General features: G+C 42.3%; 1 protein-coding gene across 1 annotated transcript in view; it reads right to left on the minus strand.

Moving 5' to 3' along the window:
• The window catches only part of COL4A3 (collagen type IV alpha 3 chain), a 124041-nt gene that overhangs the window by 13866 nt on the left and 90860 nt on the right, over nt 1–19315 (minus strand). Inside the window, exons 26-42 of the mRNA XM_028105227.2 lie at nt 17641–17809; nt 15596–15688; nt 14841–14945; nt 12308–12405; nt 11631–11781; nt 11140–11253; nt 10024–10191; nt 8708–8797; nt 8274–8408; nt 7432–7530; nt 6592–6681; nt 6122–6261; nt 5575–5701; nt 4029–4109; nt 3600–3698; nt 3321–3368; nt 528–713 (exon numbers count right to left, since the gene is read on the minus strand). Of these exons, the coding sequence (XP_027961028.1) occupies nt 528–713; nt 3321–3368; nt 3600–3698; nt 4029–4109; nt 5575–5701; nt 6122–6261; nt 6592–6681; nt 7432–7530; nt 8274–8408; nt 8708–8797; nt 10024–10191; nt 11140–11253; nt 11631–11781; nt 12308–12405; nt 14841–14945; nt 15596–15688; nt 17641–17809 (1993 nt within the window). The remainder of the gene's footprint in view (nt 1–527; nt 714–3320; nt 3369–3599; nt 3699–4028; nt 4110–5574; nt 5702–6121; nt 6262–6591; nt 6682–7431; nt 7531–8273; nt 8409–8707; nt 8798–10023; nt 10192–11139; nt 11254–11630; nt 11782–12307; nt 12406–14840; nt 14946–15595; nt 15689–17640; nt 17810–19315) is intronic.

The following is a 19315-nucleotide window of genomic DNA, read 5'->3' on the forward strand; positions in this document are numbered from 1 at the left end:
GAGGAGTGTGACGGACTTGTGGTCAAGACTGGATGAGATAATGGCAGGGAAGCACCTGGCTCATGGCAGGAACTGTTTCTCCCTCCCGAAGGTCTGTTAGAGCAGGATCTATGCCCAGCACAGTCCTCAACACATAGTAGCAACTCCACAAATCTTGGTGATGGGCTACATCTCTCTCTTTTAGGCTTGTTACTTTGGTATTTACTAATTTTCCCAAAGCCTCAACAACACCAACAGTTTTGATGAGCACCGGGTAGTGTATGAAAGTGTTAAATCAATGTTGTACACCTGAAACTAATATTACATTGTATGTAACTAACTGGAATTAAAATAAAAACTTAACAACAAGACCATCACCACCACCAGCAGTTTGCTGCTCTCTATGCGAGAACGAGAGTGAGTGGGTGGGAGAAGGTGAAGAGCAGAGGGAAAAGGAAGCAATGAGGTAGCACCAGTGGAAGGTTGAAAGCTTCTGTTGTCAATCGCTCATTTCATTCTTTTATCTTAGGTAAAAGTAGACGCTCTACCTGGGTTTCCTCTGAAGCCTGGTGGGCCTCGATTTCCTTTCTGGCCAGGGATGATTGCGCCAGGAAAACCTGGTGGCCCTGGGAGTCCTGTCACGCCAGGGGGTCCCTGTGGCCCCGCATCTCCCACTGCCCCTTTCCTGCCCGGGAGGCCAGGTAAGCCCGGGGCGCCCCTGTCTCCTTTGGCTCCTGCAAAGAAAATGGTTTGGTGAGTTTCCGTAATGCCCTTATACTTGGAGTTACAGTTTAGGGGTAACTCTGGTAATGCAGAGACACTGTGCTTAAAGATTCACAAAATATTTTTTAATAGAGGCTGGTAAAAGAACTATAGGTCTACCAGGAAGTGAGTCGAGGCTTATTTCTGCCTTAGTTCAGTTCTTTGATTTTGGCAAAGTCACCTCACTGTTGTGTCAGTTTTCTTATTTTAAAAAATGATGGTTAATACCTGATGTAGCTCAGTCTTTAAAGATCAAGTGAGATAATATACAGATGGAAAAGTGTAGTGTAAGCTCCAAAGTGTTCTGTAACTATATGCTGCAATTATTACCTGATGAATTTTAATTATAATGCCATTATTTAATCACCGACCCTTCAAGAGAGCATCAGAGCCAAACTTCCTGATACGGATGTGCGCATTTGAAGAATCACCCAGCTACACCCAAAGGAGCAACAAAGTTGGGATCCCTATTCTGTCCTCTGGTTGCTTCTCCCCCCAGAACACAAAACACTAGTCTGGAAGGGACAAATGTGGCTGGAGGTTTGGATTTACCAAAGAGGATACCCAAAAGGTCACCACTTAATTACTAATATTTTTCATCTTGGAGAACCTTCAAGGAAATTGTGCTTTGATGTTCATGAATGGGAAGTGTTGTATGAACTGAAAATAATCACTCCCTCCTCTTTCCTATCTCTGGGTTATTCTAGAAATAGTGGATGGCACACATGTAGGAGACAGACAGGAAGGAGTAGAAGGGAAAGTGACGGTGAGGCTGCTAGCACAGGGAGAGGCTTGGGAAGTTTTTGTGCAGGAAGACAGAGTGATCAGGGCGCCTGGGTGGCTCAGTCAGTTAAGCATCTGCCTTCGGCTCAGGTCATGATCCCAGGGTCCTGGGATCGAGCCCAGAGTCAGGCTCCCTGCTCAGCGGGAAGCCTGCTTCTTCCTCTCCTCCCTGCTTCTCCCTCAACTCCCTGCTCCTGCTCTCTCGCTCTCTCTGCTATCTCTGTCTCTCTCTCTCAAATAAATAAATAAAAATCTTAAAGACAGAGCAATGATGAAGTGAAATGGATGAATATTGAAATATTGAATATCTAGACTTTTTCTATCATGTTCTTTAACTTTTTTATGCCTGTAATTTATGCTTTTTGAAGACAGGGGGTAGATGATTTCAGCTCACTTCGAGCTCTGAAATGCTGTATTTGTTCGACAGGGTCTGGCAATGGTCGGAGGCACCAAGATGCAGTCTTGGGTTATATAGTCCATGCCTATGAAGATGCTTCCTTGTTTACAATATGGTTTCTTTTTAGCATTTGGGAGAATTAAAACTAATTAAAACGATTCATACTTTCCAAGTCTCAATGAACTTTTCTCCACATTTAGTTATCCTATGGGGATTGAGGTGCATAATCATTTACTTATATAATTAGGCTAGTTGTTATGTTTTTAAGGCCTTTTTACTTAAGGTATGATCATTTTACATCAAATTTTATTTCCAAATAGATGCCAAAGTGTTCTCATTCCAAACGGTTAAACTGTGAGCCTAGCCTAGGAAAATAGGCCAGAAACTCTCCTTTGACCATATTTCTAAAACTGATCTATGACCTGGGAGAAGCCTTTATGCTCTTAGGGGAAGGTGGAGCCTGGGAGGTGTGCGGACGTTGAGCTCAACCAAAGAGACTATGTCATTATCAAGAAACAAATGAAAAAGGACAGCTCTTGTAGACTTTGCGCAGTTGAGCTGGTAGGTCAAGAGGCAGTTCCTGCCCCTCTGAGCTTCTCTGTAGCACCTAGCTACTCCTTGCTAGTTCCTGTAAGCCTCAATACCCTGAGGTCTTCATTAAGTAGAGCCCTTTCTGCTAATAACATACTCCTCTCCCCAGGACCCACATCTGGGAAGGGTCAATAGAAGGTGCAAACAATCTAATATTTCTTATGGCAGGCTTCTCTACAACACAGAAAAAGTTTGAAGAAGCTGCTTATCTTGTCAAACACTGGCATGAGAAATCCAGACCCACAGTCTGGCAACCTAAAAACCCGTATATCCTTTGAATGACATGTTGGGTAAACTACCATGTTTGGTGTTGAGGGAGTTACTGGCAGCCCTTAATAAAAAGTAGCATGAACCACGAGCTGGCTCTGGGGGTGGGCATCACCCCCATTCCCACTAGGTGGGAAAGAAGTTGTGGTATGACTGCATGCTTTTACTGCCCTCCCTACTCAGAATAGCAGGGAGGGATGCTCCTGGAGAAGCCAGCTATGCCTCCTCTACCCTTTTAGGAGGTGGTATATTTAAACCATGTCAACAACCACAACAAAGGAACACATAGCAAGTCTTGATTTTTAAAGACTTTCAGTAGAAGGAAATTCCAAAACTGGATCCCCGTTTCTAATTCACTCACTTTGTTGTGATGGTAATAATTTTTAAGCATTTTTACTTGAACAACCAAGAATATAAATATCCTATATTCCCACTGGGACTTCTTTCATTCAGTATGTGAGGTTTATTTGATATATCAGGCATTTCGATTAGCTTCTGTCCTTGAAGCTATCGCCAGGGTCAGGGAGGAAGGACTTCTCACCTGGAGCACCAGGGCTCCCTCTCGGGCCTGGATGTGCCCCCAGCAAACCTGAAAGAGATAATTTTGGTGTGTTAATGTTTTATATGTGGGTAATTTCATTTATGCCGCTTGGTCAGTTTCACTTTGGCAATAGAAGGCAGTTTAATTACCATGCATCTGGACGTTAAAGATCATCAGTTCTCTGGGAGAAGAATCTCTAGAGCCGTGAAGAATTACACTGCCAGTAACCATTCAATGCAAAATAAAGCCAGGGGATCCGAGCTAATGAGCAAGTGGTACCTGTTTCTCCCTTTTCTCCCGCTGGACCAGGAATTCCATCATGTCCCTGGCTGCCTCTCATACCCATTGGTCCAGGAGATCCTAGAAATCCTGGAGGTCCTGAGAAAAGAAGCGTCATGTGTAGAATTCTGTTAAAGGTGCTTCTTTCCCAGAACTGTGGTTATGTGATGCTCAATTCACAGTGAAAACTATGAACAGAATAATACTATCATGAGGATTATCATGTGAGACTGTGTGGGTTGGCAGATCTTTGAGTTAGATAGGTATAAATACCTAAGCTCACAGTTTTTGCATTTTTGTCTGGGGACCGAGTAACCGGGAGCTACCTTCTCAGGGGCAGCAGATAGGTAGGTATACAGAGATTCCAACCTCAGGAGCAAATGTGCCTCCCTTGTGAAGGGAAAATAGACGAAAGTACAAAAATGGAACCTGGAGGGCCTTTGACTCCCGGAGAACCAAGGAAGCCTTTGATGCCTTTTAACCCCAAATCACCATCAGGGCCTGGCTTGCCTATAAATGAAGAAAGAAGAGAAGGAAGGAGAACAGCACAAGATTAATGGTTATGATGATGGCTGAAGTGGTCAGTTCTTACAACCCTGTGCTCACACTGGCCCTCAGGCTTTGTCCTGGCTCCGGTTTCTCCACAGAAGCACAGCAGAGATGTGTCAAATCCCTTTCAAAGGTGTGGTCCGTGTGCACCTCCCACACGGACCACTCAGTATCTGATTTATTACTTTAATTGGGAGTTAACAGCAAATCCACTGAACCTTTCAGTATTTGAAAAGATCGTTTAAATGGTATCTTCAAGGAAAGCTGTAACCCAGTAGCTTGGCAGTTGTTTTTAAGAAAACAAAACAAAAACTTAACCTCAAATGATAAGCAACTAAGAAAGCCAAGGCTCAACCTGGAAACAGGCCAGGAAAAAAATTGCAACAGTGTTATGGATTGAATTGTGTTGCCCCCCAATTCACACCTTGAATTCTAACCCCAGTACCTCAGAATATCACTGTATTTGGAGATAGGGTCTTTAAGAAAGCAATTAAGTTAAAAGGAGGTCATTTGGGTGGGCCCTGATCCCATATGCCTGGTGTCCTCATAAGAATTGATGAGGACAGGGAGCATGGGTGGCTCAGTCCTTAAGCGTCTGCCTTCGGCTCAGGTCATGATCCCGGGGTCCTGGGATCGAGCCCCGCATCAGGCCCCCTGCTCTGCGGGAAGCCTGCTTCTCCCTCTCCCACTCCCCCTGCTTCTGTTCCCTCTCTCGCTGTGTCTCTCCCTGTCAAATAAATAAAATCTTAAAAAAAAAAAAAAAAAGAATTGATGAGGACACAGAGACACCGAGAAGACCCTGTGAAAACACAGCAAGATGATACCCAATAAAAGCCGAGGAGAGAGGCCTCGGAAGAGATGACCCTACTGACACCTTGATCTCAGACTCCCAGCCTCCAGAGCTGTGAGAACATAAATTTCTCTTATTTTAGCCACCTAGTCTGTGTTGTTATGGAAGCCCTAGAAAACGAATACAAATATCATGAGATTGGACAATGGACTAACATTTTGTGTTTTTAGGCTGAATTCTTTGAGACAGCACTTAAGTTTTGTTTATAGGATCAGGTTTTGTTGTTGTTGTTGTTTGTTTTAAGTAGGCTCCACACCCAACATGGGGCTTGAACTCACCACCCTAGGATCAAGAGTTAGATGCTCTACTAACTGACCAGCCAGCCAGGCGCCCTGTACAGGATCAGCATTTTAGAGGTCAGCCCACCAAACTGGCTGATCAGTAAAATTTGCACCCCCCCGCCCCCGATTAATTTACTGTTCCTTAGTGTCTAAGAATTTGAAAATCAAAGTTGAATGAAAGCAACTGTAGTACAAAAACCTAAATAGCTTCCCGTTTACAGAGCTGATTCCAGGAGGTAAGGACTATGCTAAGTGTCATGCTTCTGGCTTTCAGAGTTATAAAGCCCTCGCTCACCTGGATGGCCAGGACTTCCGGGATGTCCAGGGGCTCCCTCAGTTCCAGTAGGGCCCGAATGTCCAGGGGTGCCAGGGAGCCCTCGCTCTCCTTTCCTTCCCGTGTCACCTGGCGATCCTGGATCTCCCTTAAAGTCAGTCAAAAACCTTTAAAATCCTCATATAAGCAGGATATGGGATCAGAATTGAGTATGAACTATGTTTGCTTGCATTTAGTTATTCGGTTAGTTAGCAATGTGTGTGACATGTCTGCTACGGAGCGGGACCATGATCGGTGCCAGGCACAGGATGGCAACGGTATTTGTGGGAACCAGTGCAAAATGCAAAGACAGCACACGTAAAGTGCAGGGACAGTGATGAGCCATTCCTAGGGGATCGAAACAGGAGGGATAAGCTCATAAGCTGAGAGCTGTATGGTAGGCGTTCCGAGTTGTGGAAAGAGGGTAAAAAACCCAACGTCCTTTGCCCACACTGAATCCAGACACTTGCTGATACTTGCTGAGACTGACTCCACCACCAAAACGTAACTACTTCAGTGGCCAGTGTACCTTTGGTCCTGGTGGTCCTGGCCTTGTACCTGCCGAATAACCTGGCTCTCCCTTATCTCCTTGGAGACCGTGAACACCTGGGAGACCCGTCCTTCCAGTTAAACCTGGTGGTCCCAAAGTTCCCCTTTGTCCTTTAGGACCTGAAATTAGGAAAGAAGTCAGGTAAGATTGGGCAACACAGGGATCTTGAAGCATTCTACTTCTAACTTTTGCACAAACCACCTTTCTCCTAGGAAGCTGGCTTTTCAGAATCACGAATGCATCGGGGAGTTATAATGGATGATTTTTACACAATATGACTATTTTGTTCTCACTTGTGTTCTAAGGGCACACAGTACATTGTCTAAAAGTAAACCTGGTTTTACACCAACTTTCTACCAAGTGGAAAACCAAAACAACAAGCAATACAGAAAATTTAGAATTGGGAGCCATCATGAGCTTTAAGCTCATAATAGGATCTCATACCTTACCTGGCACCCCCATGTTCCCCATGCTTCCTGGCCCGCCATGCAGTCCTGGTTCCCCAGGATTCCCAGTGCTGCCTGGATCTCCCCTGAGGCCTTGAGAACAAATAAATAGTCACATGCCCTGCACGGTTCTGGACAGTGTAGGTGCTCAATAAATATGTGGTGTTGCTTGCATGAATGAATGAATTCTGAGCAGCCAGACCAGCTAGTTTAAGTGCTTGTGTAGCTGCCTTGTTGCCTCCAGATGAGGAGGGGACTGAGGACCCAGACAAGGTAAAATTAGATAAAGTTAGATTCTTGGATTTCAAACATCACAGTCATCCTAGGACCAATGCCAGCAGACAAGAGGGGGCTCCTGCCACCATATAACAATAGATTTCCAAATGCAATACTGAAATGTGATTGCCCACGTAACATATTTTGTCACCAGTGTGGTCATAGAGAAGAGGGGGCTATGTTAATTCAGTTTGAAAATTTTCTTTGCAAAACCAGTAGCTTGCTTAAAAGAGAAAAAGGCAGATCTGAAAACCTCTAAATCGTTATCTGATTTTCTTCTCTGATATGTGGTATCGTGATAAACTATAGTATGTGTATTTCATAATATGTATCAGCAGTGTCAAAATAACATTCATAGTACAAAAATGGAACTTTGTGCAAGTTAATATTTTTTTAGTTAATATATGCTGACTATAAACAGCTTTATTTGGGTTTAATTTCGAAGCAAATGTCTGTTGGAACAAGCAAAATTCATATTCAACCCGGTAAGTCAAGAGACACATTTTGGCTACATTTAGATCTGGGAACACTTAGAGCCTGAGATTTCCATCAGAGAATCAGCTATACCTGGTGGACCTGGTGGTCCAGGTGGTCCTTCCAGTCCTTTTAAACCTGGTAACCCTGGAATGCCTCTGTTTCCTTTCTCACCAGGCTTTCCAGCAGATCCTAAAGTTAAAAACCATGTGGGAGGGAACACAGGTGAGAATTTTAGCGGACTTCTCTACATCCTGATTAAACTTGATGACATGTTAGTGTAATACCGCGTAACATATTTGTTAAGAGCACGGGCAGATGTGGGCTCTTTTCCAAAAGAGAATTAAATGAGATAATACGTATAAAGCATTAGCACAGTGCCTGGCACAAGTTGGTTCTTAAGTAACACTAGCGATGACAATATTTACACTTTAAACGAACATTTTAACAATTAGTGGCCTGGGGCGCCTGAGTGAGTGGCTCAGTCCTTAAGCGTCTGCCTTCAGCTCGGGTCATGATCCCAGGGTCCTGGGATCGAGCCCCACATGGGGCTCCCTGCTCGGCGGGAAGCCTGCTTCTCCCTCTACCACTCCCCCTGCTTGTGTTCCCTCTCTCTCGCTGTGTCTCTCTCTGTCAAATAAATAAACAAGATCTTTTAAAAAATAAAATAAAATAAAATGGACTAGTAGCCATTTAAATACAGTGGACCAAATGCAGAATTAACATAGAATTAACATAGAAATAAAAAGTCATGCATTGAGGAGGCAACAGATTATTGTGCAAGGCATAGAAGACCCAGTTTGCATCCAGGCTGGGGCCACCAGCTGGCTTTGTGACACGAAACACCAGCTCTCACTGTCCTCATTTGTCAACTACAGAGATTTTCTTGGATAACCAGCCCCGATGTTCTGATTCTAAACAGCAGAAGGCTGTACCTTTGAGGCCTGGTTCTCCTTTGTCCCCCAGTAAATTGGATATTTGAGAAGGCCCCCGAGGTCCTTTATCTCCTTCTTCCCCCTTGGCTCCTGGGGGCCCTTTCTCACCCTTTGCTCCTGGAATTCCAAAGCTACCTAGAAAACAGAAGGAGCAACATCAGTTCCTTATTTCTTGAAGTAGTTTGTAAGGATTCAAAAGTTGACAGTGCTTACCATAAAGCGAAACAAAAGAGGACAGATAAGCCAAAAATGGCAGGGAGAAAATTCAGCTCCATTCAAATGGAAAAAGGAATACAGAAAATAGCAAGATCAAAGACATGGTTCTCTTGGGGAAACTACTTTTCCCTCAAAGGATAAAACAGAATTTATTTTGCTGCTAATTAAGCGAACATTGCTCATGCCTCCTGATCCTGGGAAGATACTCCGTCACTTACCCCTCTGTCCTGGGGTGCCTGGGTTTCCGGGGGGCCCAGGAGGGCCAGTGTTTCCCGGATAGCCCATCATCCCCATCATTCCTTTTTCACCTGTAGAAACAAGTTCACACAAAGCAGGTCAGGTTGTACAGAATGAGAGAAGCGACATAGTCCATAAAATAAAATAACTTATACCTCTAAAGAGGGTTGAAGGAATGGTTTCTGTAAATAGAATAACAACCGTATTTGTCTGGGAGATAGGTTAGTACAAGGTCTTTATTACATTATGTATGTGGAGGTCATTGGTAGCAAATCACATTTGCAGATGAAAGCAGAACATGTTAAAGTTTTGGAGCACTCCCTCCTCCCAGTCCTTGACCAACGGCTTTCTGTTATAGTCCCTTATTTTATTTTCCTCAAAGCGGTTGAACTTAGTTTTTAAATGCATTTGTTATGGTCTCCCCCACTGTCAGAGGTGGAGTCTTGTCTGCTGATGTGTCTCTAGGACTTGGAACAGTGCTGACATGTGGTAGGAGCTTAATAATATAAACGAAAGAACAATTTGCAGATTAAGTTGTTCTTCTGGGTTCTTCTCTGGAGGAGAGAGATTGGTGAGGTCCTTATGCCATGAGGAGACTATTGGAATATTCTTCCCAAACATATAAACTATAAAAATAGTGATGAAATAAAAAGAATGGTAAGGGAATACTATGAACAACTCTATGCCCGCAAATCAGAGGACTTAGATAAAATGCATAGCTTCCTAGAGAGGCATAACTGACTGAAGAAGAAACAGAAAGTCTGAGTAGACCTATGACAAGAGATTGAATTGGTAATGTAAAGACTTCCCACAAAGAAAAGCCCAGACTCAGATGACTTCACTGATGAATTCAATCAAATGTTTAAGGAATATCAGTTCTTCACTAACTCTTCTAGAAAATACAAAAGAAGGAAATACTTCCCATCTTGTTCTATAAGGGCCAGCATTACCCTGATACCAAAACCAGGCAAAGATACCATGAGCAAAGTAAAGGACAGACTAGTATCCCTTACAAATATAGATGCAAAAATTCTGAAGAAAATACTAGCAAATGTTCTTTAGTAGTAACATATAAAAAAGGATTGCACAGCCCAAGTTGTCATACCCTGGGTAATTGTGAAATGTGATCGTCGCACCACCACCATTGCTCTGCTCTCTAACCCCTTGCAAGTAATTCAGTAAGAAACACTTAAATTAACTGAAAGAGGAGTGTAGAGTCGAAAGCCTAGGCCTATGTCCAATTTATACAGCCACCTTAAAAGAAAATGTGGAAGAAGATGGAAGAAGAAAAGAATACCTGGTAGTCCAAAAAATCCTGGATTTCCTGGATATCCTTTTTGACCAGGTGGCCCCATTTCACCTCGATGACCTGGCATCCCTGGTGGTCCAGGTTCTCCAGGAAAGCCTGACCTATCCAAGCCTGGAATACCTGGGTCTCCCTTTGGCCCTGTTTCACCTCTTCTGCCTATATATGAATAAATGAATGAACGAATGAATGAACGAACACACAACTGCCTCCCCACCAACTCCAGAAATATATTTTTTATGGCTATAAATATGTAGCTGTGTGATTATGGACAAACCACACATTTATCTGATTGATTGATTGACATCCCCTTCTGTACAATTTCTAAGATCCCTTCTAGCTTTAACATTCTGTTTCAGTGATTTATGCAGTAATAAAAGTGTAGAATTTAGATCTATTCTCTAGTCCTGCAGACACATCCTGGGACTGCGCTTTACGACTGTAGCTCAGTCTTTCACCTGCAGAATACATCACACAACCACAGGTGGAGGCGAGCCACCAGATACTTCTGGAAGTAATAATAGCACGACTACAACCATTAATGTCTTGGCCAGAAATTGGTTTGTGAACATAAAAGCAATGTGATAGCCCATAGGCATTAGCTGAGTTCTAAAGGATTTTTCTCCGTTCACAGATCTGAATGAGAAGAGCCAGCAAAATAGAGTAAGTTTCTCATAATCTGGGCCACCTAGCCTGCAGCATTTAGAGTTATTTCACACCCTTATTTTATGTTGCTTGGGAAGCAATTAAGTACATATCTATTTACCACTTGATATACTTATGGAGGTAAAGATAAAACTTTCTCTGAGTGTTTATATGTATATAAATATACGTGCAAATATAAGTTTATATGTATCTTCAGTGTTCACATTGTCTTGCATACGAGACAAACCAATTTTGCTGTGTTAATTTCAGGTCTCTCACTCTCTAGGTGCTACTCACTGCAACAAACCCATGACAAGGTTTAGACTGCTAAAATAACATTTGCCGTTGAACAGCGGTCAGGTCTTGTTGTTGGACGGTTCCCATGTTAAGCAGCAAGGCACAGAGCAGGAGTCTCACGTCACCTGTCCACGTAATGACTGGTTTTCAAGGTCTTCCTCTTACCTTGTTGTCCTTCCAACCCATTTAATCCTGGAAGTCCTTGGGCCCCCCTGGGACCCTCCGTGCACCTTCCTGGGGGTCCTTTTTCTCCAGGTGGTCCAGGCTTCCCTGGATCCCCTGCAAAATAGAGGCCAGCAATATATTCAGGTGCCAAAACCCAAGGTCCTAGTACTGCTATCACAATCCTTCTCCTGTAACTTTCCCCCCTAAATTGAACCTATATTTAATACCACTGGTATTAAATATATAGGGCACTTTTATAAGGACACTTTTATAAAGGACACTCATTATAAAGGACGGAAGGAAGGAAGGAGGAAGAGAAGAAAAAAACAAAGGGAGGGCAGCAATGTTGAATGGAAAAATAATTAGACCCCACAGATTGTTATTTGTCAAACTAGAAGTCTGAGAAGAATTCTTCGTCCCAGAGCGCCTTCAACTTGCTGCATTTTCGCAGAGTTCACTATGGAGAAAAGTAATCACACTTGCTATTATACCTTGGGGTCCATCAAGCCCTCCAGTTCCTGGAATCCCAGGGAGACCTGGAGGTCCAGGGAGTCCAATTTCTCCATTTTCCCCAGAAGCGCCTCTTTCTCCTGGAAAACCTGGTGTTCCTGGTTCTCCAGGCATGGCTACTCCTGGTTCTCCCTGTGGCACAGAAATTGTATTAGTTTCACTATGTAACACTTCCAACTCTTTCTTGGCTATTGACTGGTCTTTAGGGCTATTGACTTGAAAATAATCCTTCTTGCACAGTTACCACCATTCTTTCCTTTTCAACTCTAATTGCTGAGTTTCTATAAAATTATGCTTGACCATTCTTGAGGCTCTGTAACCGCCACTTTTGCAGAAGACTGAAATTGTAAACAGTCTAGATGTTTCTACTTGTGACAGCTTTTCTCATAGTGATCCACACTTTTTTAGAGCCCTTCCATTTTAAATACTCTGAATGTTCCTAAAGATTAGGGAGGAAATGGGGAGGCAAAACTGTCTCCTAACATCACTTTTCCTTTCTCAAAGGGAGGGATGGTTCAGAGAATCGTTAAAAAGTATTTAATATCTTCATCATCTACCAATATATAGATAAGTCCTATACCCAGAGGATCCTAACTGGATGATTGTGATTACCCCCCGTCGTCCCCACACATCCATCTGAGTTTTAATTCTTGAAGACCTTGGCTCCTGGGAGACCCGGTTCTCCAGGTGACCCGGGCTTCCCCATTTCTCCTGGACAACCCGGTGCTCCTTTTGCTCCTGGAAAACCTTGCTCTCCTACAGAGGAAACATAATACAAGTTGCAGGAGTATGCTTAGTAAAAGATTTAGAGCAGTATCTCTGTTATTTTGTCTATTTTTTTTAATTTTTTATTGTTATGTTAATCACCATACATTACATCATTAGTTCTTGATGTAGTGTTCCATGATTCATTGTTTGTGCATAACACCCAGTGCTCCACGCAGAACGTGCCCTCTTTAATACCCATCACCAGGCTCACCCATCCCCCCACCCCCCTCCCCTTTATCTATGTTTTTATGAGGCAAGTTGCTAGAGATGTTTTTATGAAAGTCTGAATGATGAAAAAGCCAACTGCTACATTAGCAAAAAAAAAAAAAAAAAATCCCATTCCAAATCAGAGCCTCAGTTGAAAAAATGACTTTGTCCTTTTTGTTGTTTAGCATGGCTACAATTTTGATGGAGCAATTCCACTGATCCCAGTTGACCATTTGGCCGACTTTTTCTTTTGGAGTGTATTTTACACAAAATATACAGCCAAATGAATATTTTCATGTCCAGAAACCTATCGAAGCATGACCCAGACGAAGATATAAAGCATATCCAGGGGCGCCTGTGTGGCTCAGTCGTTGAGCATCTGCCTTCGGCTCAGGTCATGATCCCAGGGTCCTGGGGTCAAGCCCCACATCGGGCTCCCTGCTCCTTGGGAAGCCTGTTTCTCCCTCTCCCGCTCCCCCTGCTTGGGTTCCCTCTCTTGCTGTGTCTCTTTCTGTCAAATAAATAAATAAAATCTTAAAAAAAAAAGATATAAAGCATATCTGGTGCCCTAGGTAACCTTTCTCAAGAGAATTACTTTCTAGTGCCATTGAACATAATGGATTACTTTCTTTCTCATATATTTATAATAGAATTGAGAAAGGAGTCACACATATCATTTGTTCTGTTCCGTGGTTTGCAAGAGGAAACCCTGGTGAAGCAGGGCTGCGTTCAGAGAGTTCTTTTGTGCCTCTAATTTGACCAGTTTTTAAAAGATTTTATTTATTTATTTGACAGAGAGAGACACAGTGAAAGAGGGAACACAAGCAGGGGGAGTGAGAGAGGGAGAAGCAGGCTTCCCACTGAGCAGGGAGCCTGATGCTGGTCTTGATCCCAGGACCCTGGGATCATGACCTGAGCTGAAGGCAGTCACCTAATGACTAAGCCACCCAGGCTCCCCAACCAGTTTTTAATTCATCATAGTTTATGGGATTATTATAGGTTCAACTGGGAAATTTTGAGTCTGAACTTTCAAGGATTTCTTAGGCTACTTCTGGTCCCCATAATTACAGTCTCCTTTCAGAGGGTGAATCCATAGGGTTACAAACAAGGATACAATTTCTTTTTTTTTTAAAGATTTTATTTATTTATTTGAGAGAGAGAGAGAATGAGAGATAGCACGAGAGGGAAGAGGGTCAGAGGGAGAAGCAAACTCCCCGCCGAGCAGGGAGCCCGATGTGGGGCTCGATCCCGGGACTCCAGGATCATGACCTGAGCCGAAGGCAGTCGCCCAACCAACCGAGCCACCCAGGCGCCCAGGATACAATTTCTTAATGCAGGGTCCAAGACGGAGTAGGCAAAAATATGGGCCAGGCTGCATGACTTCAGAGATCATTGGGAAGACATCCAAGAAATGGGAGTCAGAGACATTCTTGAAGCTATTACATTTTCCATTTCAAATATTCATAAACTGAGATCAATATTCCCATAATTGTGTAGGACTAATGCATGCTAAGCACTGATGACATATTAATCTAGGAGATCAAGTACCAAAAAGTGGATTATAGTTTGACAGGCACTTTAAATAATATTGAAACAAACATAAAAGGATTATAAAATCTGAAAATCTATGCAACAGCCCAGGGACCGAAATGACTAGTATGTCATCCTGGACAAGACTCTGATGTATTTGTTAGGTTATGGTTTGAGTTCTCAGCATCTCAGGATTTCTTTGGGGTGATTTCCCTTCAATGGGAAACAGCATTTGTTCCCAAAGGAAAGTAACTTCTGTAATTTACAGGGGGATGTATAGGAAAACCAATTATTGGTGATTTAGTAGTTCTTTTTTAATTATAAAAGAAATGTATAAAGTGAAAAAAACGCGTAAGTGTAAAAAGTGCAGACGTTTATTAAGAAGTAAAGAAAAAATTCCTCATAACTCCACACTCAAAAAGAATCACTACTACTATTTTGGTGAATTTTCTTTCAACTTTTTCTATGTATTTTAAAAAATGTAATTGAGATGACATGCATAAATATATGTGAATTCTGCCTTTTTGCCTAACATCATTGTAAGATTTTTTTTTTCCCATTTAAGATGGGTGGAAAACATTATTTTAAATATCACATTATGGATCTTTTCTATGTTATTCATGACATGTATTTATATTTTCTAAATATCCACAACAAAATTTATGTTTTAAAATTTGTACATTTACCCTTAGGTCCAGGGGGCCCAGGGAAGCCGATTCCTGGAATTCCTGGTTCGCCAGCAGGCCCAGGAAGACCTGGATCAACACATTTTCCTGTGGATCCAGGGACACCTGAAAACACACACACATCCACATAAGAAACTTCCCTTCATCTTGTCTTGAAACAAAAATCTAAGTTTCTGTATCATCCTAGGCCTTTTTGGAAATTAGGAGATAATTTTAACATAACCCCAACTGTATACTCTTCCTCCCTCTGCATTCTTATGCAATGGACTAATCCTTAGGAGCTACAGATAATGTTTAGTATAGAATTTAATTCCTACAAAAGAAATATTCTAGATATCTTGAGCTACATAAGTCTCCCATCATGCATGCAAAGTTAAGTTTTAGATCATATTGGCAAAGAAGTTACATTTTCAAATGAAGAAGCTGCAAGCACTGGCTTGATTAACTACTGGCAAACATCGCTTACTCCCCCACCAAAAATCCATGGAGATTGTTCTGCTCTTGAACTCCTTTTAAGCAATGATATTGATTCTTTTTTCTTTTTTGGAATCAGAGGCACCAATGGGAATAATTTGGATAATCCCAAAGAAAAATGACAAGTCCCCTGCGTGTGGCCTTGTTATCTAACAGAACTCTGGCCTCTGGCTTCTTTTGGTGCCAAATCTAGTTTTTCCTTACATAGGGACAATATTTTTTGAGGATAGTCAGGCTGCCATTTGATGCCATGCACCAGACTTGGCAGAGGGGATACTCACCAGGTGGACCTTGGGGGCCAGCACGGCCAGGGGGCCCTGGAGGTCCTGGGGGCCCTGGGACTGGTGTCGAAATAACGAATTCTCCCCTAGGACCTTAAGAAAGTTTGTGATCATAAGATTGGTGTGCATATTGAAGCTTTTTTTTGGTTCGGAGGGAACAAATGTGATATAAGGGGTTTATAAACATATCCCCAGAAATAGAAAAAAAATCGTCTCTGCTTCATAGGCTTCAAAACTGGTGTAAAGATGACTAACCCACTGAAACTTCCTTATTCAGTTGAATATTTATAAGCATTTACTATTGCCCCAGCTTTGTTTTAATTAATAGCCCACCTCAATCCTGGTCTATTGAAAAAGAGGCTGTTCTAAAAAAAATCGATAATATGGAATTCATCTTAAACATTGGCGAATATTTATTTAATAGGATATTTCTTTATTGGGCCACTAGTTTGCATGGGAAGGAAGTACAGTATGCTGAACAAAACATGAAGTGTGGCTTGGGCACATATCTTAACCTCTGATTAAGTTCTTCATGTATCATTGGGGAGATAAAGCCTACCCAGCCCATAATATTTGAGACAATGTGGCTATGGGGGCCAACATTAAAAACATGTTAGTGATTTGTATTATCCATATATTTATAGAAAAAAAATAAGTTTACAGTAGTGTGATGGGAAAAACTTGATAATATATTTTACGACAATGGAGTCCTTTGCCAGAAATTCGCACGTAGAAAGAACAGAAGAAGATTTGAAGATGGATTAGAAGGACTTCTTCTGTAAAGGGCCAGATAGTAAATAATCTGGGCTTTGTAGTCCAGATGGTTGTGCCACTACTCAATGCTGCTATTGTAGCATGGGAACCACTGGAAACAATATGTAAATGAATGAGTGTGACTGTGGGCCAGCAGAACGTATTTATGGACACTGAAACTTGAACTTCATGTCATTTTCATGTGCCATAAAGGATTATTCAAAAGGTCTTTCCCCCCAATCATTTAAAAATAGGAAAAACATTTTTAGCTTGTAGGTCATACATAAATATATGGTAGGCTGGATTTAGATGATGGGCTGCCATGGTTTGCCAATCCTTGGATTAGCACTGCAGCCTCAAAAGTAAGATGCAGTGTATATATATACATATATATATATATATGTGTGTATATATACACACACACACACACACATACATACATATATAATCATAAAAGAAGCCTTATGTACATGTGTGGATAGGAATGCATGTAAACAATTTAAAAATATATAAATACTTGGGGGGAGGAACTTACACATTTTTTACTAATGAAGGATACCATAAAAAGATTTAGAGGCCATTATTTTATTGGGTCTAACCCTTTAAAAAGTGATGTTAGAAGTAAAAAATGATAGGGTGGCATTATTTGTTAAAAACTGTCAGCAACATGGCAATTCTCATCTTCTGCCATGTTCTCTGCCACAGATAAACATTGAGGATCGGCTTCCTCCTGAATCCACCAACTATGTTCAGTACGTGTGGATCCCAAAAGTTACTGGGACTTTAGAGCTCTTATCAGAAAACCTTTCTTCATTTATCTTAGATATTTTGAAGTTTTATTTATAAACCATCCATTGGATTATGGGTCAACAAGAACAAATTTGTAGTAACATTAGTGGGCCCTTGAGACTTACAAGAGGCTTCTCAAGATCAATTTTATAGATTTCTGCTTCTCCTTTGTTTACCATAACAGACTTCCACTCCTTCCACATATTTTTTTAAGATTTTTTTTTAAGTAATCTCTACACCCAACAGGGGGCTCAAACTCATGACCCCAAGATCAAGAGTCTCAAACACCACATACTGAGCCAGCCAGGTGCTCCCCATCCCATATATATCAATTAATAAATGTAGATAGACTATCAGGAAATTTCAGCTGTCTGTGAGTTGACATATTCTACTTATTAGAAGCAAGTTTCTATGCCTTCATTAGTTTTGGGGGAGCTTCACTTGCTCTAGGAACCATGGACCCACTCCATAGGAAAACAGGACTGGAAAGAAAACTAACCAACCGGCTTCTCCAGGTGGTCCAGGGGCTCCAGGAACTCCTTGGGTGCCCTTTGGACCAGGCTCTCCCTGTGGTCCATAGTTTGATGGTCCAGGTGGTCCTGCAGGTCCTGGGGACCCAGGGTTGCCAGGATACCCTGGAGGACCCTGATCCCCCTTCTCACCACTCAGGGCCTGTGACAATAGGAATATGTTTGGATAGTGCTTCAGTCCAGGATCTCCTTACGTGGGTTAATCTTAACATGAAGAGGAGGACCAGATAAGCAGCCAATGAGAAAATCTTGAATTACAAAGCAGTTGGCATCTGAAGGGAATTATTACTAAAATCAGAGCACGGTCTGATTTCTGCTGTTTTGTGCCCTTTGGATTTCAGCAACATTTCAGGAACTTGCAGTCTCTTGAGCCCCACTGGAGGTGTCCTCCAGCAGGATGTTATACATATAATAGCCCCTAAAACTTTGTTCATATCAGCCAACAGTTCAAATAGCTTTAGAGTGGCATTCATGGGAATAGCGCATTTCTTTTTTTTTTTTTTTAAAGATTTTATTTATTTGAGAGGGAGAATGAGATAGAGAGAGAGCATGAGAGGGGAGAGGGTCAGAGGGAGAAGCAGACTCCCTGGTGAGCAGGGAGCCCGATGTGGGACTCGATCCCGGAACTCCAGGATCATGACCCAAGCCAAAGGCAGTCACTTAACCAACTGAGCCACCCAGGCGCCCGGGGAATAGCGCATTTCTAAAATAAAACCAGCACAGCAAACCTTTGGTCCTCACCGGCTATTTTCATCACAAAGGAGATACAGATACAGATAGACTGTATGCTTTTTTTTCTTATAAAATATCTTTTTGGCTTTTTAAAGATTTTATTTATTTGTCAGAGAGAGAGAGAGAGAGAGAGAGAGAGAGCAGAAGCTGGGGGAGCTGCAGGCAGAGGGAGAAGCAGACTTCCCGATGAGCAAGGAACCCGATGTGGGACTCGATCCCAGGACCCTGAGATCATGACCTGAGCCAAAGGCAGACGCTTTAACCGACTGAGCCACCCAGGTGTTCCATACATATTTTTTTGTAATTGCATAGGCTATAACTTTGGAAATGGCTTGTATATTTTAAACAAGTCAAATGTGACACAATAATCGAGTTCCTCTTCCTCCCCAATATGGCCCCAAATAATAAAATTGACTTGATTTTTCATTGTTCAGTATCATTGGGTGACTAAGCGTTGTTTTTTCCCCCTTCTTCTGTAATGACAGGGTATAAGACTCAACATATCACCGCCTTAATTTTTTTCTTTACTTTACTTTTACTGGAACTAATAAGGAAATTAGTGAGATGCAGAAGGAAGCATCATGTGAACTGTCTTAATACTAGACCAGAGAATTCTAGACTCTGTCCCTCTATAAAGTATAACTGCACCACCCCCCGTTCCGGGACAGCCAACCTTTTTGCCAGAGGAGAGTCTGAGAAACACTGAACCGGCTAGCTGGTCTCAGCCAGAAAGTATTTTGTCATCAAAAAGATGTTGGGAAGACTGTATACCACAGGGGCACCTGGGTGGCTCAGTTGGTTGAGTGACTGCCTTCGGCTCAGGTCATGATCCTGGAGTCCCGCATCTGGCTCCCTGCTCAGCAGGGAGTCTGCTTCTCCCTCTGACCCTCCCCCCTCTCATGTGCTCTCTCTCTCT

This window comes from Eumetopias jubatus, unplaced genomic scaffold, assembly GCF_037043125.1.
Source record: "Eumetopias jubatus isolate StellerSeaLion01/CBP00866 unplaced genomic scaffold, mEumJub1_p1.0 scaffold_3, whole genome shotgun sequence".
NCBI classification, from domain to species: domain Eukaryota; kingdom Metazoa; phylum Chordata; class Mammalia; order Carnivora; family Otariidae; genus Eumetopias; species Eumetopias jubatus.